Source organism: Leptinotarsa decemlineata, unplaced genomic scaffold (genome assembly GCF_025532065.1).
Source record: "Leptinotarsa decemlineata unplaced genomic scaffold, Ldec_3_MD MMD2_tig00000199_RagTag_RagTag, whole genome shotgun sequence".
In the NCBI taxonomy this organism is placed as follows: domain Eukaryota; kingdom Metazoa; phylum Arthropoda; class Insecta; order Coleoptera; family Chrysomelidae; genus Leptinotarsa; species Leptinotarsa decemlineata.
Window position 1 is genome coordinate 2,055,118 of NW_027412544.1, and position 27,535 is coordinate 2,082,652.

Genomic DNA, 27,535 nt, shown 5'->3' on the forward strand with positions numbered 1-27,535 from the left:
TTGGAAATATGTCCTCTCAGCGATTTGGTTTCAATCTCCTCAATCATCGCGAATCGTCGTTCTCAATAGCGGAAAGAGGAGAAAGTCGCTAATCTGGTGAACACAATGGCTTAGGCATGATTACGGTATTGTTTTTTGGCAAAAAAAACTACAAACAAGCGATGAATAGTAGGCAGGTACATCATCGTGATGCAAAAGCCTGGATGGCCGTTGACGTCATTCAACAATTTCTGAGCGATGCTTATGCGACGGTTTTTTATTAAAAATTCCGCAATTCTGAAAGGAACTTCGCTGCCACCCGCTTCATGCTCAAAACTTCAGAAAAAATTGCGTGGCATGCGTCATCCACTCAATGCACACTGTGACTATATTTGTAAAAAAATATCAAAAAAACTATTTTTTTTCTCCAGGATTTCATCGGAAGTTTCCATGTTTTCAAAAATAACAATATACAGAACCATCATACAGCCCCATTTTGATTATTGTTTCACTCTGCTTTTTTATCTTTCAGATAAAAATAATATAAAAAAGTTACAGAAACTGCAAAATCGAGGTTTAAGAATCATCTTAAAATGTAATAAATACACTCCCATTCAATGCATGCTGAGTGCCCTCAAGTGGTATGATGTGACTGTATTACTCAAGTATGACATTTATCTATAAAATAACCAGAAATTTATTACCAAAATATTTTGATTCCTTCATTACGTACGATAATCAAATTCATGACTACAACACAAGAACCACCAATCAATTCCACATTTCCAGGACAAGAACAAAGCAATCTATGAAATCGTTGTTTTTCAAAGGATTGAATGATTTCAACCAATTACCATACCACATTGAAGATTCTGTTACTTTATATTCATTCAAGGCTCCCTTGAAAGTATATATTACATGACGTACTCTATGAATTTTCGGAATTTTTTTAATTTTTATGTTTCACATCATCGAATTGTTTTATTGGTTCGAGCTCTTATGTGTTCTGTATACATTGTGTTACATCGTGTTACATTGTGATATGTTAAATATTTCATTATCTACCCACTTGAATGATTGTTTTTATGCCCTAGTATAGTTGTAATATGGAACTAACCATTCTGAATACTTCTGATTTGTTCTGTGTTATGGGACAATATTCTCAGGAACACATTTTTAATCCTAGCTTTTTAGCTCTTTGTATTCATATATTATTCAAACGTATTTTAGTTTTATAAGAATTTTTATACTATTTTATTATTTTTTATATACCATTTTTACCTTTTTGGACTTGTATTTATATTAGAATTTCCTATTTTTAAATGAATAAAAAAATCCGATAGTAAGCATATCGCATACCAGCAAGTTCTCCAATTGTGATTAGACGATTCTCTATAGCAATTCTCTTCACTCATTGAATTTTGTGAGAAAAAATTATTACTAACTAATGTAATGTTTTCAGATGAATCCACCTTCACTCTTCATGTCAGAATCATTGGTATTGTTCTTGAGAAAAATTGTTATTTTTGAAATTTGGAGTTCAAATTCGTATTCATAATCCATATTCATTATTCTAGATACGGTTCCTCTTCATTTTTCAAAACTGATACCGATCTGAGGATGTTGTGTACGAATCTAGATCGAGAACTCCTCTTGCTTCAAATTATAGAAACATATCATAATGTTCACTGCCACCCTGGATATTTTCTGTAGTGATCTTATGATTTATTCACTCTGGGCTGCAGTGATTTTGAGATCATGTATGGTCAAAAATTCCAAATGGCATTCAAGCTAAATAGAGTTTGTTTTGGGTTTCTAGAGCGAATGAGGAAACTGAATAATTCATCACTACCATGCGGTTATCATATTAAAACGTACGACGTTATTCCAGCCCTCGTTTCTGCCGGTTAAGTTATTTCGAAAGTTTTGTTCGTTTTTATGAGTCTAATTTAAACTGTGATGCCCCAGTAAATACGTATGGAATTCAATATTTTTTCAAAGTAACGCAAGTCAAATAATTCCGTCAGTACAGAAATTGGGTAATCGAAATTTTATGCACAAGAGGAACTAGAATTGGGAACTAAAAAATCTAATGAATGAAGCGAATATGTCTCAGATTTGATAATCAATAATAATGATAAAAAAAATTACTTCTCTTTATCCGAAACAGAAACGCCTCTATAAAAGTACCACAAATATCAATTTTTTTAATATTTTCTCCGTCCTGTCATGAGAGAACTACTTCCTTGGTAATTCCAAGCTGGATTTTGAGTTTCATCTAGCTAATGCAAGTTCTCTTTCAGAGAATGGACTCTCATATCCTACAATGTACCATTCAAACTCATAAAGCTATTCAGTATCGAAACGCATCTCAAATAAAATTGGTTTTGAAAATTCTATGATTATTATCGTGGAGTGTAATTACTGTTAAGCAAGTTACGGTTCTGTGTATTCATAATTCTCTACCAAAATGTCTTACAAGGAAGGGGTCTTTCCTTTTTGATGGAAGATTGCTCGCGTTCAGCAAAAAAAAATTCCAAACAGCTATATACCAGTCGCTTTACTATCAGTGATATCAAAAGTCATGGAGAAAGCCGTAATCTACATCCTTGAATATGTGGGAGGCTTCAACATTTTGAGCGATCATCAATATGACTTTCGGAAACAAAGATCAACAGGCGATCTTCTATCTTATGTCACCCAGATTTGAAATAACGCAATCGAGAAATCTGGAGAGTCAAAAGCTGTAGCGCTTGATATTTCGTAGGCCTTTGACCGTGTGTAGCATGAGAGTTTGCTGACCAAACTTCGATGACATGGTTGGTCGGATAATTTTCGTGGACGGCTCTTCAGCTTTCTGAAAGAACGTTCCTTGCAAATGGCCGTCGATTGATATCTTTCGAATACTTTTACCATCAACGCTGGTGTTCCCCAGAGATCCATATCTTCTTCAACCTTCTTTTTATTTTGTATCAACTACATATTGGAAAAAACCAAGAATCCCATATATTGCTTCGCTGACGACAGCACATTTGTCTTGTCATCCCATTCGGATTCCAGGACATTCGTTGCAGATACACATATTCACCCGCAGTAGGAGGTTGCATATCTTAATAAGGATCTAGAAGTGATTTTGAATTGGGTTGAAAGTAACCAGGTTCAATTCAATGCCACGAAAACCCATGCATCGGTTGTCTCCAAGAAGATAAATGTCTCCGAACCAAATATAATAATGTCAGCACACACAATTCCGCTTTCTACTTCGATGAGTTCGTTGAGAGGTTAAAATAGACACCAATATCTCTTGGCACAATCATGTTGCTGGAACTGCAAAGGTTGCTTCACATAAGCTTGTGACACTGTTCCTCAGCAACTTTTGATGCTTTATAAAGCTCAGATTGAACCTTTTTTGGAGTATTGTTTATGAAGTTTCGCCCCTAAGCATACCCTGAAGCTGCTGGGTTCCATCCAGAAAAGAGTCATCCGCCTGAGAATCTAACTTTCAACTTTCATAGTCTGGAACATCGAAGGAAGGTTGAAGATTCACCTGTCTCTTGCATATACTTCCACGGGAAGTGTTCAAGTAACTTGACACATTTGATTCTATCAATAGCGGTACATATCGGAAATACGCGACGGACTGTGGCTGCTCATCGATATGAGGTTCAACTCAGTACGACTCGAACTGTTCGAAATCTGAAATTTGTTTTTCCGTAAATCAGCTGCCGCCCCCATGCGAACGACAACTCTCAGAAGTTGAGAAACTTGTGTGACCTAAGGACTAACGGGGTCTTACCTTTTAACGTGTGACTGCTTGACTGAACGTTTTTCCGAATGAATATAATCTCTAGCAATTCGAATCCAACATGAATCGCTATGTTCGCACAGGCACCGCTCTTAGAGCGCTTCAAGATTTCTCCTGCAGTGCTTGTTTCGTGTCCTTGAGAAACGCGTGTGGTTATTTGTTCTGTATCAACTCCAATAAATATATGACGGAAGACTAATTTATGACTCCACTTTAGAATTTTGTGGTTTCATTTTCCGTAGTGAGAAATTGTTGAACTTCGTCATCAGTTATGGGGAGTGAAACTTTTTGTAATGGGTTGAACACAATAAGGCTTTTTGACATCTGCATCTTATACAGGCTGATTCACGGTGGATGGCACATTAGACGTTTCTGGTGAACCAGACAACGGATCACTTTGAAAATTTAATGGAGGGCATATTCGGACATTCTCTAGCTAACTAAAATATTTTCGACAATGCGATGTTGCCGCTTCTATTAGAAAGCAGTAGCAACTTTGATTTTTCAAATGGAACACTCTGTATATAATATTATTTTTGGAATCTCCAACAATTGCCCGACAACTTTTCTTGATATTTTCCTATACCTATCTGTTACCGTTTTCGAAATAAAAATTAATTTCAATTTTTTTCTTCGAAAATCATGACTTCTAAAAATGCCGATATCTTTTAGTTAAGAAGTACTATGATATCGAAATTTGGTTTGGAGTTAGGTGATACTTGGATACTTCCCACACGTCAGCCTAATCTCCGTTACTTCAATACAGGGTGGTAAAGAAATACAGTTTTTTCGTTTGCTTGAAAAAGTTGCTGAAATTTGATTATTTTGAATAGAACACCCTGTATATTATTGAAAATTCGGAAAGCTGCAGAAATTTGCTTTCTTTCTATGTATATCATACCTATACCTAACTAGTCAAGTTTCGGACTTATGAACATTTATTTGTGAAAATGTCCCTTCAGAATGGTATTTTCCATTCGGTATTTGGTAAGCAGGCCATGATTACTATTTGACAGTAGCGTTGTGACATTCTCCTAATAATATCGACATTTTCGTCACTTCAGAAGTTGCAAATACCTTCAAAACGATGGAACAAAACTATTCAAACGAAGTTCTTATGAATTTGTTTATTATTTTTGGACAGTGTGACAAAATTATCAGCAGAACATGTAGAAAGTTCAATGAAATGTATCCGAATCTACCGCCAATGAACTTGAAATTGGAAATATTGATATGAATAATTATAAAAAAGTAAAACAATCATGTGGAATATTTCAAAATATGTTCGAATCGCTGGCCGTTCACTTCCAAGCACTTTAAAATGCGGGTGTTGACTGCTTTCGTGGTGGCAGATCTGACATATAAAACCATATTCCCCTGAGTCTCCTCCATTGTTATTCCGCCTATTTCTATTATACTTCATTCTGCTACATAAAATCAAATCTTCTACACCCAGAGATAGATATATTAGAATCCCGAAACGCCAGCTGGTATTGATTTAATACCAACTTTTCATTTTATTCTACCTAACATTTCGCCCGTTTGAATGCTGAAATATTGCTGTAATGCTCCAGCTTATGAACATCACTTCCAACTCAGAGTGAGTATCGCTCCTAAAAGTGAACAACTTGGTTTACAGAATCACGAAAATGGTTTCTCCTTGCGTGCGGTCTGTGTAAAGATAATTCAGCACTTCCGTTGTGCTTCCTGCGTAAGCCTCTTACGGTATTGTAACATGCAAAGCTCTACGTTACAAACAGAAAATCAATTACTCAATCTTCACCAAGGAGAGGACTTGTTTGGCTCGCTGTCAGAAGGTATTGGTTCCCAAGTCACTCAAAAACTTATGTAAATATAAGATATTGAAATGAAAAATATTGAAAAGTGATTGAGAGTTGTCACAATTTTATGTACTACTAAACGGTAACACCTACGATGTCGGTTGAATTAAACAAAAATTATTTAAATTTTGAATTTTCTGTTTAAAATTAGTTTTTCCGTTAACCGGCTGCCGCACCCTTACGAACGACAACCCTCGGAAGTCGAAACTTGTGCGAGCTAAGGATTAAGGAGGTCTTACCTTTTAACGTGTGCTAACACGGGTTGGCTAATAGCAAGTGAAAATCGATCGTTTAGACTAGGGCTTGAACTACCGACCAACACGGCAGTCAATTTGAGTGGGTGAACAAAGCTCCCACGTCGAACCGCCTGGCTACCGTTACCTATTTCAGGGAACTAAAATGATCTTCTTTCAGATCGGGATTATCGGTGGTTGTTTTTGAAATATTTGCCAAAAATTGGAATTTTCGAATTTCGTTTTTTAGCTCCACCGCCTCCATTTCGGATGATTCAAAAGAAAAGAGGACTTACAGTGTCTCCAAAAATCTATGAAAGAAATGAAGGGCGCAGGAATAAAACAAGGAATGTCCAAAATATTACGTTTCTTGGTTTTCAGTTCTATCGGGTGCTATTTTCTAAGCTTTTTCTTGTGGCCATATTAGCGGCATGAAACTTGGAACGTCACGTAGATTGTACATTATGAAGATCTACCGTACACGCATAAAACTAGGAAGGTCCGCGCGCTACACGTTCAAAACAAGGAGGGTCCACGGCTTCCGGTGCCAGCGAGTCTCGTCGATCAAAATGGTCCAGTCTTAATTCAACTTGCATGCAGTACGCAGCGTGATTTATGTTATCGTTAATAGGAAGCTTTGTACTATATTTTATGACAGAAATGGAATGCGACAATGTGGCAAAACGGTCAAAAAAGAGGCCTAAAACTGGACGAATTCAAGATGTGATGAAGAAAGTTCGATTGGCTTCCCATGAGCAGGGTCCGGCATGTAAGCGTTTGAGATGTTTTGAAGTTACAACAAACGAACAACGTATGACGATTTTGTCACATTTCAACAATTTGCCCACAAACAATGAACAAAATAGTTATTTATGCAGTTTAATTTCGGTTACTCCGGTTCAAAGACGTCGAAATCGGAAGTCAGAAGAAGAAGCTGTATTTCATGATAGCGTATTTTCCTATAAAATTAGGGTAAAAGAAGACGACCGCATTGTTGAGACATCGGTTTGCTACGAAGCTTTCCTGAGTATCCATGGCATTAGCAAAGGAAAACTAGAGCACTTGCAGAAAGCTTTAAAGAATAGAGGAACGGCCCCGAAAGATAAAAGAGGCCAAAATAGTTCCAAGATAAGGAGCTTACCTGATTCTACATATCAACACGTTATTGACCATATTAGTTCTTTCAAGGGAAGGCTTTCACATTATAGCTTGAACGATTCAAAAAAACTTTACCTACCTGAAGAACTTAACATCACCAAGATGTTCAACATGTTTAAACGGGTACATCCAACAGAAAAAATATCTTACGAAACTTATCGTAATATTTTTAACACTAAATTTAACATCAGTTTCGGATATCCGCGGAGCGATACATGTAGTACATGTGATAGATTTACTGCGGAGGTAAACAGATTGAGAGTCGATGGGACTCCAGAAGCTGCAGTCTCTATAAGAAGATTGGAAATTCAAAATGAACTCCATAAAAGAAAAGCTGAATCATTTTATAATCAAAAACGATCAGCTAGGCGTCGAGATAAAACCAGCAATGATTTTATCGCCGTTGCAATGGACTATCAGAAAAACGTATACCTTCCAAACATACCGACAAACGACGTGTATTATATGCGTCAACTGTCAATGTATTCTTTTAATATACATGTTTTGGGTACAGCACAGTCACTGTTCTATACATATCCAGAAAATCTTGCAAATAAGGGATCTGATGAAGTCTGCTCTTTTTTGTTCGACTTCTTAATGAATCACGCTGAGAGTAGCATCAAACATCTGCACATATTTTGTGACTCTGCTGGAGGACAGAATAAAAATTATTCCGCTTTCCGTTTCAAGCATTATATTGTACATTCTGTTCGAAGACTTGATTCCATCCGTATCACATTTCCAATCCGAGGACACTCCTACCTGGAGTGTGACAAGAATATGAGACTGGTTAACCTAAAAACACGAATGGAATTGCCAAAAGATTACTATGAATTACTGGAACAGTCGAGAACGAAACCAACTCCGTTTTCTGTGATAAGGGTTCAGCAACACATGGTTAAGGACTGGGGAACATTTTTCAAGAATAAGTTCAGAGCAAAATGCCCCTTTGCAATTCAAGAAATTCGCGAAATTCACTGCACCCGAGATCATCCAAAGCTAATGTATTTTCGATCAACTTATAATGGCGCCTTTAGTAACAGTTCTATTATTAATAACAAAAAGAAAAAGTCTGGAAGAATCAAGCTGGGAGAAAACAAGTTTGAACTTCCTAATGCAAAATATACAGGTAAGCTCATAGAGCATCTCAAACATAGAACCCGCACTTTTTTTTACATTTTTTCAGAAACATTACCCATTAAAAAAGAGAAGTTTTTAAACTTGCAGAAACTAAAGGTATATTGTGAACAACCAGAAGCAGCAGATTTTCACACAAGACTTGCACACTATCAGTGACATCTTGATTGGCAAGAATAGAGAAAATGTAAATACGGCTATGCCTATCACATTCCTTGCAAGGATATGATGAACATTCCATGTTTTTTTCCTGTATTTTTGTATATTTGCACACAATTTTGACAACAAACCTAAATTTTAAAGTATTGTTACAAAATTTCATTATCTGTTTCAAAGAATATATTTTTTAGTTGCCTTTATATAACAGTAAGAAAACTTTGTTTCATTTTGTAAGCAATTAACAGCGAATTTATATTAAAATATTAAAATACTTGAAATGTATTTTTTGTGACATTCCTTGTTTTATTACTGTACCCTTCAAATGAAGTTGACTATGAAATCCAATGAACGAAACGTTGCATTGCAAATTGGTTCATATCAGATTATAACAAATATGAAACAGTTCTGAAAGTTCCTTCAACTTTTTTTATATCACTCGGAATGTGGGCGGTGCAACCAAAAACAAACACTGATATTTTTGATCTGGAAAAAGGTCATTCTAGTTTCCTAAAATAGGAAACCCTCATTCAATTCAACCGATTTTGTAAGTATCACCGTGAGACGTGAGTGAGCTGAGAAAACAGCCTGTAGGTATATGAAACGAGCATCAGTGATCACTTCAACACTATTTATAGTCAAACTTACCAATATAGTAATTCTTAAAGCTATCGGCGAAGTCAAAGGCCAAAAAAACTAGTAAAAAGAATCTGCGTGGACTGAAAAATTGGCGGTTCGTATTGGATAATTTTTACTAACCGAGTTTTATGATTGTCTGAAGAGTCATAAAATTAAATTTGAAGTCATGTTACGGTGACGAATAGAATGTAATAATAGAGTTAGAAGAGTCGTGTTGTCAATATTCAGTTCAGGAACTGGTCGCGATTTGAGTGTTGAAATTCGATATTGGTGAAGTTATAATTACATAAAATTTTTATTTGTATAAAATATGGCGTCCTTGAAAAGTACTAATAGTATTAACGAGTGTGATAACAACGCAGACTTTTTCCTGTATAGTGATTCCAATAGCGCTGGTGAACAATGCAAAAAAAAGATAACAGTGAATAAGATTCGGATGCATTTGAATATTGAAACACAGAGAGTATGTTTCAATGTATATTAGAATATACATATCGAATTTGGTTTTGAGGAAAAAAAACTATTACAAGTAACATCAGATTTGACTGAAATTCCTTTCTCAATTGCATGTAAAATAGTCAAAAACAAACCATATGAACGCAAGATGCGATTTGATGCAGGATTACCAAAACCTTTAGATGTTCATCTGATAAAATCTTTAAAAAAACAATATACGACTGTGACGAAAGCAATGAGACTCCTACAATTGAAATCATAAGGAAGAAATTGAATACTTTCGGCCATAACGTGAGCTGCTGTGACAAAACTCTTCAGAACTGGATAAAGAAACTAGGATTTAGATTTAAAATAATAAACAAACGTCAAGCAGTAATGGAAAGCAGAAGAATAGTGGATTTGCGTAAAAAATACTTAGAACAAATAACTAAATATAGACAAGAACAACGGCAAATTTTCTATTTGGACGAAACTTGGTATGACACTCACGATACAGTTGGACTGATGGTTCGAGAATGTGTACGCCTAACATGCCTGCAAACAAAGCATCGCTACTAACCATTGTGCATTGCAAAGGAAGTAAATGATGGCAGAAAGGATTGAAAAAGTAATTTTAGTTGAAAAAGACTACATGGAGATTGGACACTTAAATAGTTGAAACATGTCAAAGAAAACAAGTTACCAGATTGAAAGAAAGTTTTGACTCCTCACTGATACAAAAAAGATTATTTAAATTTACATAATAAAATCCCTATGGTTTGACACGGCCATCCTCACCAACAGTAAGTTGGTGTTGGTGACCAGTTATATATATATATATATATATATATATATATATATATATATATATTATATATATATATATATATATATATATATATATATATATAATATATATATATATATATATATATATATATATATATCAGAGGATTATCGGAGAGGATAAGAAGAATTGGTTCCAAGTACAACATCAGAACCTGTTTCAGATCCGGTAACACTATACGTAGTAGCCTCACGAAAACCAGGCCACCAAACGCGGACTGAGATTCCAAGAATTGCATTTACCGGATACCCTGTGAGTGCGGAAAATCCTATATTGGTGAAACTAAGAGGCCATTGAATGTTCGCATTGCCGAGCACAAGTAGCACATACAGCGAGGGGAAACCAGCAAATCAGGAATAGCAGACCATGTTTGGACCCATCAACACAACATCGAGTGGTCCCAAGCTGAGATCTTGCACAGAGAGGAACATTGGTTCAGGAGAAAATTCAAGGAAGCCGCATACATGTTGTCCAACAACGTATTCAGCCAGGCCAGCGTAGAAATACGCAACATATGGAAACCCATCATCAAGCGAAAAATGGCCAACTCCCGCCAAAACTGTCATCTCCCACGGAACCAGTGAAGCGGAAAATGGAAAGCAGGGATAAGTGAGAGTATTTGAACGACCTATAAATAGTCATCTCTTGGAGGAATCAGTCCAGTCATCACCCGAAGACGATTGTAGATCCTAACAATCGAAACGTAGTGAACTAACATGACTTGGAATCTCTACACTTTTTATTTTCTTTTTTCATTCCTTTATTTTTATTTTGTTTATATTCATTCAATTGTTATATTTTTACTTGTAGTTTATTTCGCTATTATTTCATTTCAGGTTTATTTTGCTTAATATAATTGTTATTTTCAACTATTCATTTTTTATTATCCTTTTTTAATTGTTTCAGGAATTTCAAATTATTTTATATAGTAGACAATGGGAGTCCGAAGTAGTGAAATTCACAAACATTCTAAAAGTAATGAGATTACAAAATACCTATTCAAATTGCGCATAGAGCGTTCTTTATCGAATACAAGATGTTTCAAATGCCATTTTCAATATTCTTTAACATTATAAAAATATGATTGTGTAGCAATTTCTTAATAAATATTCTGACCTTTTGATTGGACAGGTAGTCAGTCCCTTTCGCGTTCTTTCATAATTCTAATTTGGTAGGCTGAATGCATTATTCCTTATCATATGCGTATGTTTGTCGAAAGAATGAGTCAAAATATTTCTTTTCTTGTGTTTCAAAAATGAATATTTGATGATCACTCTTGTTCACTCAATTTTATTAATAATACCTTCAATCTCTGTTGCCAAACAACTAATTTGTTTAGTATAGTGATCCTAAAAATTATGAAACTTCAACCAATCATTTATAAAAATGTTGAGTCCTTATGTACCTTTCCAATCTCTTGGATTTTTTGGTGGAAATCATCAATTGGCCCCTTTATTCAATTCATAAAGTAAATAAGAAATCAACTCACATACTGGGTCTGTATTACAGTACGATATGTTCGTATCGAAATCTAACGAATGTTGCCCAGAATTAGCTTTACTGCACCAGTAAAAATAGCTGCATTGCGTTGGTTCATTTAATAACGGAATACTGTCAGTGTCAGATGAGGGAACTAACCAGAGCTCCAATTAAACCATTATTCAAAGAGATTACATCTTCTAAAGAAGAGTGAATATTTCATCTACTATCGTAATTGGACCTGTAACTGTGAGGTAACCGTAATTGTATGAGAAAATTCAATTCATATCCCTCTACACTCTCTCAAAAGGAAAATATAGTATATATTCCCACGCTTGACAGATATAACCCCAGAGAGTTCATCATTACAAAGGAGAATTACAGCAAATTCGAACTTCTTTTCGTTTCTTTGACATGTACATGTTATGAAACTGAATAATAGGGAAAAGGTTGACTGAAAAATTACGATTATACATATGGTTACGATATTGAATTTGACCGTTCGATTTATAATAATAATGTATTCTCCTCTTGTTTTGAAGAAATATTTTTTAAACTGAAACACATATTCTCTCAAGTTGAATTTGAATAAACGCTTCTTTTAAGTAAAAAAAAAATATTACACCAAGATTGTGCATACATTTCAATAGAAATAATCACATTAGCTCAAGAGAAGTAAGTATGCATTCTTTAGTCTGAGCAAAATTAATCTCGAAGCAATACTGGGTTTTGAAAGAATGATATGTTTACTTGGAACATTATTTAAATTGTCTCCGTATGAGAAATTAATTGTTTTCCTTTGAAGAGAAGCATTTTTCACTGAAACGCTTCTATTTGTATAAATCAAATGAACTCATTTACTTCATCAAAGGTGAACTAATGCTTCTGTTTATGAACTGTCCCTCTCATTTGGATGTATTTAGTTACTTGAATCCAAAGAATCTCATCTGTAATATGAACAGCTATAAGTGGTAAGGAAAGAAACTAAATATAATGATTGGTTTATTTGAAGCAATTGCAAATTATAAATATTATCCTGAAAAAGCATGTGATAAGAAAAGAAACGTAATAAATAGAGAACTAAATTTTCTTTGCTATTCTTTGCTTAAATATCATATTCCAACCGCACACTTTTGAGAGATCATACAGTTTTAAATAACATAAATAAATATTCAATGAGAAAACATGTATAAAAAAGGGCATATTCTTGACAAATTGCAAATTAACAAATAAAATGAAATCGAAGCATATGAACAACATTACAACTCAGACAAGAAAATGAATTAATTTATTAGTAATTTTACAGAAATGGAGTTTTTAAAACTAGATGCCATACTGGTAAATAACATTAGAAAAATTACTATCGTCGATCAAGTTCTGCATTCTGCTTTTGTTTATCCACAATTGCCGGAACATCACTTGGATTCTGAAACGAAAGAAAAAATCAGCACATCATCCTTAGCCATTATTCCAAATAAATAGAAAGTAAAAATATGAAAACAGCAGCCAATTAATAAAAAAAAAATGTTTTTCAATAAAACACTGTTTAAGTGGGTTTATTCCGTTAACGAACCCAATTGTTGTTCGCATGCAAATGAAAACCCTCAAAATTTTAAAGTTGTCTAAGGTCTTATTATTTAACATACGATTCCTAGCAAGTTAAAAGGTGCTCAAACATTATTTGATCAGAAATAAATAATCAATTCAAAAGACGTACCTCAAATCCCTTTGAAGTGGACAGAAGTCTACACAGAAAAATTGCCTTTCAAAATGATAATTTTGGAACCATTAAAGGAATATGATTCGCTATTTACATAACAGCATTCTCTGTTTTCACGTTTTTGGAAATTCATTTTTCATCTCTAGTGAGTTTGGTAATATTTCTACCTATTTCTTAGGAAATCTATCAAATAATTTCAAGCTGAGTAGGGTATACTCAATTTGTTCCCAATGAATAACATAAAAACATTTCTGAAGTGATTACAGAAAGCAAAGACATTTCGGAAATTAACAAATATTCACATGTTGAAATCAGAAAGTGGCTGTCACATATAGAAGCTTTTTATACTGGTGCCTATTTTGGTATTCTTTGTATTATAATTTATTGTCGAAACTATAAGTACCTCTATCTTTCAATAAAAAACGAATTCGGTCTGAGAGAAAATCAAATTTTATTCAGAGAAAATGCTTTTATTTGAAACAAGATAAAATGTATGTTTAAGACAAGAGATTGGCAAATTTGAATCAACGTGGAGGATTTTTCAGTTTAAATTAATATACACTTGCAGAGCTCGGCAAATGTAATAATGCATGTGTGAAAAATTACGGAGTATTGGTATAATTTTCGCAAAATGAAGGCAAAATTGAGAGTTGCCGTCAAAGTTTACTACTTTTTCTTCGGTACTACGTATACAACGCGGTACTTACTGATACAGCGGAGTTTTATCCAATTATAATACTTACCCCAACTGTGCAAGACCCCAGTCTTGTAAAATCTGTTCTATTATGATAGATACACACACATAAAACACTTCCTCCTCAAAACCGCAACACACCAACATCACTTTCCAACACATACTGACGCGTACGCCATGCTCACAATTCCCCGCTCCCCTCTCACTTAAGAGGGTCATGGAAAAATCAGAGCACCACAGGTTTTTTCAAACTGAAATGAATGAAATACTTCTTTAAAAGAAACCCTGTTCATTCTATACAAAATTCCTGTTATTTTCAGTCGATCATAATATAGTTTTGTATGTAGATTCACAAAACTCTTGTTATAAACGAATTGAGTTATTTGAAGGGATACACTATTGAATTCAAACAAAAACTATGTGTTCAGATCAAGTTGATATTGCTCTCCATTTGAAACAGTTCATTTTTCCCTTCAAATAGCTGGTGAATTTTGAGATGATATTATATTTTCTTGATTCAAAATCGTTCATCTTCGCAATGATATAATCAAACAAATGATGTCGTTGAAAGGCCAAGAAATTTGATATCTCTGTTGAAAAAAGTGTGATTTTCTGGTGGAACATGGCGATGTTAGCATAAAGTAATAGTTTTCCCAATAGAGATAAAAATTTCATAGCAACCTATGATCTTCTTTTAAAGAAATACTTTTCACTGTGTATAATCTCATGCCTTTTCAGGGTTGCGATTAGTTTATTTTTTTTATCTATCATATCTATATTATTCTTGTTTTATATATCTTTATCTAAGTCTCAATCTAACTGATAATTTTAATTTTTTTTCCTTTTTTTTATATTCTGGTGGATTCATACTGTAAAATGATTTATCGTTTCTGGAGCTTTTACGCCCAAACCAACAAATGGCACCTGAAGTACAAACATAATTTCATTGGTTTTGTATCTGCTGAACAGAGAACAACATGTCGAATTATTTAAATTATGAATTGCCTCAAGAAAACCAGTTTCGTCATTCAGCCACATCTCGTATTGGGAAATTAGAGTAAAAATTTACTGTGATATTTGTCAAAGCAGTCAACAGAGCACCTCTGACACAGCCGCTACTATTTTATTCAAAATGTCAGTAGTGTCGTTACTGAAATGTCACCAATTTTGTATTCTGAATAATCAATTTCAATCAGTCAATCAATCCAGTAAGTTCATGAATTGTATATAAATTCAAGTTCAGAAGTTCTCCATCTCTAGGGAAAGGTTAATCGCGTGATAAAGTGATCATTATTTGCGATATCAATCTTAATTTAGTGAAAGGAAGCGAGAAAAATCAATCATTTTTGTTAATTCTAACATGAACAGTAGCACGGTAAATAATTCTGGTCTTCTGAATAATTCAGAAACTTTGATCAATATCTTGAATTGAATCGTCTGGAAATTACCAATTAATTTCTACTTCACTGTTTTAGTAAAGTTCCTTGAAAATTGGTTGTTGATACTTTCTAAGCATGTTTCACTGTTTCAATAATGATTATAATTGATGACGGTTGGCAAAGTAACTCTGGTGGTTTTGAGAATAGATTCACATGCTAGTGCTATACACATCATAACAAAGCAGTTGAAGCGATTCACATAATAATTCAAGAATCAAACTCATGTTCAAACAGAAATTGGTGATTGATAATATTGGTATGATGAAAATTGAGAAATAAAACTTATGTTCATACTACTTTAATTTCTTACTAATGTTACTAATGTTTTGTCCTATACGGACATTTTCATGATGATCTCCTACCACGTAGTTATATTCATAATTTTTTGAAAATTATGAATATAGTGAAAAGATGCTCCTAGTGATTTTTGACTTTCAGTATTCAAAATATTCCATAGGAAACCTAATAATAATAATTCAATAATTTATAAACTATTGAGTTGTTCACAAGATGGAGCTTTTACTAGTTTGCATATATTTTTCTCAGTCGAAGGCTTCATACATCTTTCCTACACTGACGGGAGGTAATACCTCGAAACCAGATCGACAAACATCTGCAAGACTTCTGAGAGGTATCTTGCATGAATTTCTGTCGAATATATTTCAATGTCTATCGTGGCATTGGCCAGGAAAGTAGTTGTTTCCTAATAAGCATTTACCAGAACCTACTGCATAGGTTCGTTGAGAGAGATTAATTTTTTGAATTTTCATTTCTGAGTATTCATTTTCTTATACGTATTTATCTCTCCTCGTTACAGTGTTCAACTTATTTCGATTTCTGTTGAGTATTAGTTGATCATTTTATTAATTCGAGTATCCCAGTACTCAACAATATCCGTTTTAGAAATCCATAGTAAAATTTGATTTTTCAATCATGGGTCATTACTTCACGAACTATCTGTATCTGTATCTGTAGAGTAGAGAGGGTGAGTGTAAGCCACATGTGATCCATTGTACATCCTCCCAAGATGTTGACCTCCTAGGTCATCGTCCATCTTTTCGTTTCCAGGAAGGTGGACAGGTCTCTGGGAGACATCTCCTTTATATCGACATGTGCAGGCCAAGACTCGCCGAACATACACTCTCTATTTGACGATAACTCCGGACATTCGCTTATGACATTCCTGACAGTTTCATCTTCCTGTTCAAACATCCTGCATAGAGGTGTGTCCACTAGCCCCATATTGTGGAGGTGTTTCCTTAGTTGACAGTGGCCAGTCAGAAATCCTACTGTTAGGCGTAGGCGCCAGCTTCCCAGGGTCTCCAAGGGTAATCATAAACTGTTGAACCTAATTGGGAAATGATAAAACAGGTTGTTTTTTGAATCCGAGTGAGAACTCCTAGAAAACTGGCTCACGATCACTCTTAATACAGCATTTTATCAATATATGAAGCACTACAAAGTCGAGTTCTTTGTCATGAACTCTTGATGATGTAATTCATCCAGAAATATCCGAATGTAGGCTTGATTTTCATCTTTGTCACTGGAAATATACCTACCCCAGAAATCTCGGAAAAGAAATGAAGGTGTTAATACAACACTATTGGCGCTGCGTTGAGTCGATGAAACAGAATATGCCTGGCATTGTAACAGCAAGTAAATTAGGGTCTCAGGCACCTCAAGCACCCCTACAGCTATGGCAAAAATCCTTTATACCCATTTCGCGACTATGGTTGACAAGGTGTCAAATACATAATTTTGGCATTCCAAGATGAACCTCTCAGTTTTCAACTTCAGTCCAATCGACTTGAGGAAAGCGACAGTCAGGTACTTTGAAGTCTCCAATGTTGTTAAAGAGGAAGCAGGAATGAAATGGTCTTTGCGGCTTTTATATGGACCCTTTACGTAACGGGTTCCATTTTGGTGACAAAGTTGTGGTCACCTCGTTCAGTTTCAAAAATTGAACCAAGTTCATCAGCCACCATCATGATTTTATTATTATTATTATTATACCTTAGGCTGATAATGGATTAGTATTGAGACAATAGCTTGCGAAAAGCTAAGCATATCATTTTAATTATCTATATCGACAATTCACACACCATTAGAAATTAATTGTCAGCCTCTGGTGAATGATCTTCGCACTATAAAATTCATTAACGTTCCAAAGTTAATATACCCCAGTATCACTAACAGAGAACAAATAGGCTGAAAGTGATACAAGTTCATTTCCAGTCAATCATTTCCGAGTACAAATCGATTCTGAAGATAATTAAACTTGCAATCAATTCGAGTCTTACACAGCTTCGCGAAGAAATAAAGTTCTGCAGTCTTGACATGATGAATTTGTTTGTTGCTTGAAAGAATAAAAAAAATTGGTAGGATAATTATTCCGTTCACGAAGTGTTCTAGAAATCCTAAACCTTTCATTGTAGTAAACTATTCAAGTGAGTTCTGATAGGGATCAAATATCATCCAGTTTCATTCAAGTATTCATTCATTGATTCATTCACGATTGCTTCTTTCTGAGAAACCTCTGATTTCTTGGGTTTAAACTGATGATGTGGTGAAGACGGAATGTAGAATGAATCTGACTATTTACCGAAATAGTAAACTCTTCAAGCAGAAGAGAATAATCAGCAATAGCCAAACAGAGCGATGTAGAATTCAATGACGTAGGTGAAAATGTTAGTAGTATCTCATATATTATTTTTTGCAAATAATGCATAATGGTGCACTATTTCCTTATACAGGGTGTTTATTAAACACGCAGCAAAAATTAAGGAACTATTCCTTTGACAATTCTGAGTATTTTTTTCCTTTGATGAAAGGTATTTATTACCAGAAATCACATGTGATGTTTCTTAATCTACAAGAACTGTTGAGAATGACTACGCCTCGCTCGAATGTAAGAATTCATTCTTCTCCTCATAGACATCAGGATCGTTTCTGATTTCGTTAAACCCAGCAATTATTCGATTTCTCAAATATTCCACTTCTTCCACTGCAATAGTATAAACTAGTGACTTAGGTGGCCCCATAGGAAATAATTCAGTGGGTTTGAGTCCGATGATCGAGCAGGCCATGAGTAAGGTCCACCTTGATCAATCCAGTTCTCTGTAAGTTGCTGTTGAAAACTCTCGAGCCAATATGCTGACTTGCGCTAGTGCACCATCGTGCATAAACCACATTGCATTTCTTGTAACCAATGGTACATCCTCCAGAAACTGAAGTAGCGTTAGTTCCAAAAAGTTGCGGATACCCCGCCGGTAAGTCTTCCTGGCAGAAATACCAATATATTCGAAACAAAGCGCCCTATCAAAAATCATCAAAGGACTAAATAGCCTAAATAGACTAAATAGCCTAAATAGACTATTCAAGCAATAGTCCCTTAATTTTTGCCGCATATTAAATAAACACCCTGTATGAGCCAATCATAATGATCTTTCGTGGATTTGATTTGAAATGAAATCAAATTTTTCACAAAAGTAAACTTTTACACAAGTTACTAACAATACTATTGCAGTATGAGTGAACCAAGATTGTGCCTTCCCTGGATAACTAATATTAAAGAATTCTGTAACATAAAGCTTGATGAAATATATACAAAGCGAAGGACAAAAACACAACTAAGAACGTAAATACTAGACTAAAAGCCTGAGAACTATTAGAGCTATGCTTCTGGTGCAAGAGGATGACGATCAGAATATTTCCGCTCACATTAGATCACATCATTTTGTATCACTTTTTGGATGACTACTCTACTATCTCTCCACAAAAATGTGTGAAACCCTCGATGAATGCACAAGAATCTACTTTCGTATACCTTTGGAGCGATTTGATTTGTGCAATCAATATAAAATTTGCGGAAATTCAGGACACCAAGACTATTCTTGGTGTCCTGAATTGATCAAGTTGGAAGTAGGTTGATTCTGCGACATTCCACGATTGTTGAGACTGTTGAGACTTCTAGTACTTCCGGTAGTTATGAAATATAGCCTACAGTACTCGCCACCGCCGATGGCGAGCGATCGCGCAGGTATAGACTCTCCCAACTGAATAACTATTGGATTACGATAAACCCCTTGCCAGCCAGTGTAGTACCTGTAGTTTCAATTAAGGTAGTGAATGGAACATGATGTTTTTTGATTTCTTTTCATATTTTATTTAGTATCGTAGCAAGTAGTACAGCTCATTGAAATGTCACTTCAATGAGTCACTAGAATACAAATTCTTCATCTTCAGTGCTGCTTGTGCTTGTGCACAAGCAGCACAGTATTAACCTTTGTTTGAACGTCTGTGAACGTTTCTTTTTTCCAGTATTTCCGCTCTATATCTACTACAAGTCGGCAAGGCTTTTGCCATTCCTCGGAAGTGTTGTGATAAAACTAGTGCTCCGTCAGTTCTCTCACATCTTCCAACTTGAAAATTACATTCTTTTGGGACACGCTGTTTTCCACAGTAGCCCAAATGGGTTCAATGGGATTCATATCCGGATGGTAGGGTGTAAGTCGCAAGACCTTATGTCCGTGTTCAAGCAGAACCTCATCAAATTTGTATCTGATATAATGCTTTTTTCGAACAGTCACTTCACCATATCAGCCTTCCTAGAATTTGTGGTGGGGGCTGGAATAATTTGAATATTATGGTCTAGATTATTGTCGGTCACGACTGCCAAATTCACAAGTGAATTTGGGATTAACTTTTCTTGTAACCATTTACCATAATTTTCAGAATTCATTTCTGAATGATATTCCCCTGATGCCTGATTCAAATATAGGCCGACAATTAGATACCTCTTGCATGGACAATAATGAGTCTTGGTCTCTTCGCAATATTTTTAAATAACCCTTTGATTGATTCATTCGTCCAGTTCTTGGAAAATGTACATCCACTATGAAGGTATGTTCCATCAAGAAACACAATTGGTGGGTGTTGGCTAAGAAAATAATGGATTTTTTGTAATTACTCGATCCTCAATGCTCTATTGTCCATTTTCTCTATTAACATTTTTCTATAATTTTCAGCCCTTCTCCATTTGAAACCTATTTTCTTCAAATTTCTACGAAGAGATGTTTCTGAAGCAATAATTCCCAAAATGTCATCAATGTTTACCATAATACGACACCATTCCGTAAATAATCCATCTAATATTTTAATTCATTACCCGATATATACACAACTTATACAGTCCATAAATTTATTTAAAGAAATCATAAAAAAATACTTACATGTGACAGACAGACTTACGTTGCACTCACTAGTGGAAGTTTGAGTAGGCATTGAATATTATTGAATAATATTCCTGGACATTCAACACAGGTTAGAATTATAATCATACCCAAGGGTTTATAATATATTACGATCAAGATAGTTTTACTTCGTATTCAAATCAACTATTCTATATGAATTATTTTATTTATATCATTCAATTCATGTTATTTAATATATTTCATGTTACTCGTATAATTTTGATATTGTATGTTCTCATCTAATCTTATTTTATCTGTTTGTTAGTTGTTTTCATTTACTCACTCCATTATTTACTCGTATTCCATGTTATTCATTAATATTATTAGCTCTACTTGATTTATTTCATCTGCGTATTTTTATTATTCTGTCTGTCTGTATATGTTTGTCACTCATTAGTTTATTTATATTTTTATATTTACATTTCTATTTATATTCATATACATTTATATTTATAATGTTATTCATATTTATTTATATTTTTTATATAAGCTGTAGTTATAGAGCCGAAATGTTTACTACTATACTTTGTGTAGAGTCATCAATGGGTTCTCCTGATTCGTTTGGTTACATTTTGTGCAAATGTTTAACATGTTGCTAATTTTATTCAATACTTTTGTTTATAAGGGACATTATGTGAATGATCTTTTAAGTATGAATGAAATTTATTAATATTGGAATATTCATAATCGGGAATATCAGTTACTGGTGCTCTTCTAGGCCACTTCTTTTTTGGGGTGGAAAATTTCACTTTTTTGTTATTTGCAGAAATAATTTGCTTCCCTTCTTCAACCACTCTTTCAATGGTACTTGTTGACACTTTGAAAATAATTAAACACTGTAAAAATTATTTCACGCGCCGGACTCTTGATGACTGGTTTTTAATTAGGCACTTTTTAAAAACACCGCAAACTATTCAGACAATGCCAAACGCCAACAGCATTGGAGGACAAGTAATGATACGCCTCTATACAGAGCATTTGTATGTATTGCAAGAGCTCCAGTGGGGGTTACATTGAAAATGAGTTTGTGTGCATAAGGGTGGGCTCGCCATCATGTTTGGCGCTTGCTATAATTAGAATGAATTTAAAAGATTTTGCCGAAAAGAATTAACCGAAAGCAATTCACCGAAACCAATTCACCGGAACACAAACAACGTAACATCTCAACCACTATATCAAAACACAAATAAGAAGAGATGCATTTGTCCTAACAACTAACCAAGACACAGGTATTCGTTATAACATCTATCAAATACAAATATCAGAATACATGCACTTCATTGGATGAATTGTTCTTCAGTTAATTATTTTTCAGTGAATTGTTTTTCAGTGAATCATTTTTCGGTGAATTATTTTCCGTGAACTGTTTCCGGAGAATTCACCGGACACTATCAATAACAAGAGGTTATTGAAGCATATGTAGTAGTCTGTGCCATTGACACCATGAGAACTTACGTATTCAAAAAACACACTTTACTGTGATAAATCCACCTGAAAGTTTATAAAACCGTGACACGTCTCGATAAACAATAACATCTTGTGACGCCCGAAGATGCTATTGTACAGCGAACACGTGTCGCGATTTTGTAAACTTTCAAGTAAAAATGTCACATTGAAGTGTGTTCAAATGGATTTTCATCAAGAATTTGTCGGTTCTATCAAATTTTTGATGAGAAATGATAAAACATTATTTTCAATGCATCAATAAAGATTTTCATTCCAGATTGCCTAATCTAGTCTGGGACGTTGAGTTGAGTGAGGAATTTGGGGCACACATGTGCTCGGCTGGTGAGCCGCCCCGACGTAAGGGGCCATGCGCGAGCTAGTCTGCCCCAAGCTACGGAAGCTGCTGAAGAATCAACGTCCCCACATTCATGTGCACCAATTCCATCACACTGACGGTGAGTTTAATTTCAATTGTCGTCTTCGAATGTATCAATGCTACGAAAGGAAGAATACTATTTACTCTACGGCCGTGTCTACCAAAGAAGATGAGAACTAGAATCCAGATATGATTGTTATGTTGAAACGTTCAGGTTATCCTACTACTATTTTCCAAAATTATTTGAATGAATTCAAATGAAATCACACTTCATACAGTACACCATTCGAACACGTTTGTGTATATTTACGTGCCAGTTCCCAATTTATGAGAAATTTTGAATCTCTCACTTTCCATTCGTACTGTGACTCATGTGTCTCTTTTGTATTTGCTGAATTCTCGGTACATTTACGAAGTTTTCATTAAAATCAAATCACTTTTTGTTTCAAATGCAGTCAAATCTATCAAATTTTCTTTGACGTCATTTCATTCCGTGAGTTGACATTGTTTTGGCGTTGCCCCTTTCATTCCTGCTGAATGGGTCGTTTCTTCGATTCGATTGATCTAACCAAGCACAATTCTTTTGAAGAAGAAGGTTTGAGTTCGATATCTTTCCTGCGAAAGGCGGTTGTGAAGGGACGCAGTTTTTGTATTCGAAATTTACTCCCTTTTGAAGTTGATAATTGCCCTTTCTGAATTGAGTGGAAAACACATCATGGCCATCTTGTAAATTAGCCCTGAAAATTTTAGTTGTGTTGCTTGATCTAACCACGAGACGCCCGGATAGATAACTCTCTTTTCCCTGATCTTTTTATGATAGGTTTGCTTTTATTGAAATGTGTTTCAGAGTTATAGGATAACATCACTTGAATAGGTAGTTTATTTTGGAAAGAGTGGAACAAATCACCCCACTGTCCAACTCGTCTAGAAATATAGATCTTCCTGATCTTTTTTTCTTTGATTGTGAGGGAACGTCCTTGGTGGTGCTCACTTGGATAGTATACTACAGCAATGTTATTATCATGCAGAGAGAACAAATGAGGCCAGAACTCATAATATTATTTCAACTTATGATTTATATTATGGAATTGGCCGATACTTGATGAAAACCCATAACTAACGTATTCAAAAAACACTTTATTGTGAGATTTTCACTAAGCGATTTTACAAAAATACAATACTTGTTTCGCCATACAATGGCTTCTTCGAGCATGACTTTAGTAACTAATCCTACATATTTGGTGCTAAATAAACCTTATTCTACAATTTGAAGTATCTACATTTCAAGTACCTGATTTTTACCTAAATTTGTAATGAATTACATTACCTAAGTTTATGTCCCAGTTTCCACATTTGAAAAAATATTTAGTAATGGGGAGTTACTCAATTCTAATTGATCATTCAGTAAATTACCCGAATTCCTGAATCTATTGATTTCTAAACATTGTAGAAGATTGAGTTTCAAACTCTTCTCTTCTAAATGTAATACATCGTATTCGTGATTGAACTCATGTCTTTCTGCTTAAAGGTGGTTTGCAGATGTGAAATTGGTCTATTTATTTAGAAAACTACATGTTTACTGCAGTTTTGCAATTTGCAATAAACATGAATTTGCAATTTTCCACAAACCATCGTACACGGACATGATCATTCATAATTCCTCCACACACCCTTACCAGCATACAGTTGCTGCATTCAATAGTATGCTTCACAGACTAATAAATATTCCACTGTCTGCGAGTAATTTCCAGAGAGAGCTGAGTTTGATCAAACAAATCGCAATTAACAACGATTATAAAATAGAAAATATAGGCTCTACAAAAACTCTATCTATCTGTAGATCATGCAAAGAAATAATTTCCAGCGAGAAACTGAAAGAAAAAGCCCCCTCGAAACAGTTATTTTCAAATAAACATTGAATTACATTGAAAAATACTCTAGAAACAAATTCTTTTATATAAACGCGAAATTATACGGAAAACAGTCATCGCTATTCCGTTTGTATTCCAAACATCCGTATGGAATCGAATCAGATATCATTCACAGGATTCCTACAAAATATAATGAATAAAAGAATGTTTGGAATACAACCGGAATAGGAAAACATGTTTTCCGTATAATTCAGTGTTCATATAAAAGTAGTTGTTTCAAAAGTATTTTTTTTTCGTGCAATTCATAACCTGACTTGTGGCTCTTGCACAAAACTGTATATTGACCGAAAACAGGGAGAACTTTCTCCCAACGAATTGAAGAGCAGAGAAGTAGTTTCTTCAATAGAAAGACAAATTCTACATTTGTGAACCACCTTTCAGCAGAAGGATATGAGTTCAATCGTGAATACGATGTGTTACATTTCGAAGAGAAAAGTTTGAAACTCAATCTTCTAGAATGTTTAGAAATGAAAATATTTAAGAATTCGGCTAATTTACTAAATGGGCAAATATAATTTAATAACACCCCGTTACTAATTTTTTTTTAATGTAGAAACTGATACATAATCTCAGGTCATTTAATTCATCACAAACCTAGATACACATCAAACAGTAAATGGCTAGGCAGAACACAGGTGGTTACTTGAAATTTAGGTACTTCAAATTATATAATTAGATATATTTAGCATTGAATATGTAGAATTCAGTTAGTAAACACGCCCGAACAAGCCATTGTATGGCAAACTACGTGTTGCTTTTTTGTAAAACTGTTTAGTGAAAATTAGTGTTTTTTGAATACGGCCTTGAGTCTTAAGCGTGCTGAGCTAGAAAGATCAAACGTCTGTTTGTTACCGAGTGATGTATAGGTGTTCTCGTACAGTCGAGCGTTTTCCAGTGGCTCTAAAACCAAGTAGCCTCTGACTAAGCCGGTGAAACTATGGGTTAGCGGTTGCTGCCATTTGTATTAGGCACTTTCTTAGCATCATGATCCCAAATCCCCATGAAAGGAAGCCAGAACCCATTTGTTGTTGATTCGACGGTTCTGGCCTATTCGTCTGAGAAAAGTCTGCTGAATCTATACCATTAAACCCGAAATGCTACTGCAGCATATGTATATAGGTTTTGCCACCTTTTTATGAATGATCTTCGTTATTAATCTGTACACAGTAATCAAGAATTTATATTTACCATCTGGCATGTCTTTCTACATATCAAATCCAGAATGAAGTTACTCCAACCGAATTATCCAAGTGAAGATAATCAAAGTAAACAGAAGGCATATTGACCCACATTTCTGAATATAGACAGCAAACATCTAGCAAGACCTCAAAAAGTCCGAGTTTCTAAAAAAGAGCGTCCCAAATATAATAAAAATTATATACAATAATTTCAAATGACACAAACTGGAGTTTTTATTTGAAAAAATTGCATATCATGTCTGATAGTTCCAAAAGAGGATAATAATGGAAAAGTAGTTTTGGCTTTCTACTCTTCTTCAAAGAAATCAATTAATTTCAAATTTAACCTTTTTTTCTTCCTGATTGTGTATGAAAGTTACTTCTTTGCATGATTGATACATTTTTGTAGAGAGTTAATTTTTCCAAATTGATTGCTTCCTCCCTTCTTTTGGAAGATTTCCACAATTTTTTGTATGAAGTTCGAGAAATAATAAGGCAAAACCTTTCTTTTTCAAAAATTATAATCTCTTGGAAATTTTCCCCTTTCATAATAACGATCTTTTCCATTGAAATGTCACTGTAATTGAAAACATTTTCGCAACAGTATTTGTGACTTATCTGTGAATTCTGGAATAGTACAATGGTCAATTCTTCACCCCTTTTTATTTTTTTCATATACTTGTATGTCTGACTTTTAACAAATTATCGTCCTCAGACTGAAAACACAGCTATATATTTAATTTCCCCTGGAAACTAACAAGAAGCAATCGAGAAGGCCAATGAAATACAAAAACTTTTGGATTCAGCTGTAGTTAATAACTACGAGTTGAATAGTAATACGTCGCACTTATGAGGGCTGTTTATCGTGGTGATAATTATTTATCGATAGGTAAAGAGAACAAAAATCGGGAATAATGGATGGACGCTGGCCTTGGATTCCAGAAATATATTGTTATAATTATTATTATTTTTATCATCATTTTTATCACATCAGGAATGCCTGCATTAAAAAATCATCTCGTTAACTAAAACCTGTACATAATTGAAATATAAGATCTGGTACGAATCAGATTAGAATCAATTGGATATATATCAGACGAACTTAGTTCTTCAGTGTAGCAACTTGGAAAATTCCTAAACTACAAATAGGAAAAGGAATTCAAAGAGTTAAATGTCAGTTCAAAATATTCCAAATGAATGTCTTTATCAATTTTTGCTTGTCATGAATTTTTTGTTTGACTGGTCTTCGACAAAAAACACCATGTATTCGTTTATATAGGTATATCGCGTCATCTGACGTAAGCCCGCGGCAAAGTTTCCTCCAAATCGGAACTCAACTATTCTGCACGGGTACATTAAACTGCAATCAGGTATCTTGTTAGCACAAGTGCACTCCGATAACAACGATGTACTTGATGTCGACGCCTGCGGCGGCAAATGCCATTACACCCTGTATGCAAGCTATTTCAGTCGCTTGGACGTGTCGACGGTGCGGTGTCACCGAAGCGAAAGTACAAAATTGATCCTGAAATGTTAAGAGCTTCAGGCTTAGATAGCGGATGCTACCTTCAACTACACGTCGATATAGCGATACTCCGCTCAGGGCGATCTGATAGGAAGTGAACAAGATTCAGTAGCGTTACGAGAAATGATGGAATATATTGAATTGCGAGTTCTATCTTATGGTTACGTTAAAGCAAACATTCCGTTTTATGTTATCAACTATATCGAGTCATCAGGAAATTTCTGTACGCGATACCATCTGAATGTAAAAGTTACATATCATATTT

General features: G+C 34.6%; 1 protein-coding gene across 4 annotated transcripts in view; it reads left to right on the plus strand.

The window, feature by feature from the left end:
- The window catches only part of LOC111505101 (1-phosphatidylinositol 4,5-bisphosphate phosphodiesterase epsilon-1), a 702,515-nt gene that overhangs the window by 408,197 nt on the left and 266,783 nt on the right, over nt 1-27,535 (plus strand). For all 4 annotated transcript variants that reach the window (XM_074172786.1, XM_074172785.1, XM_074172787.1 and 1 more), the window contains exon 4: nt 22,538-22,715. In XM_074172786.1, coding sequence (XP_074028887.1) covers nt 22,628-22,715 — 88 coding nt within the window. In that variant the 5' untranslated portion in view covers nt 22,538-22,627. The remainder of the gene's footprint in view (nt 1-22,537; nt 22,716-27,535) is intronic.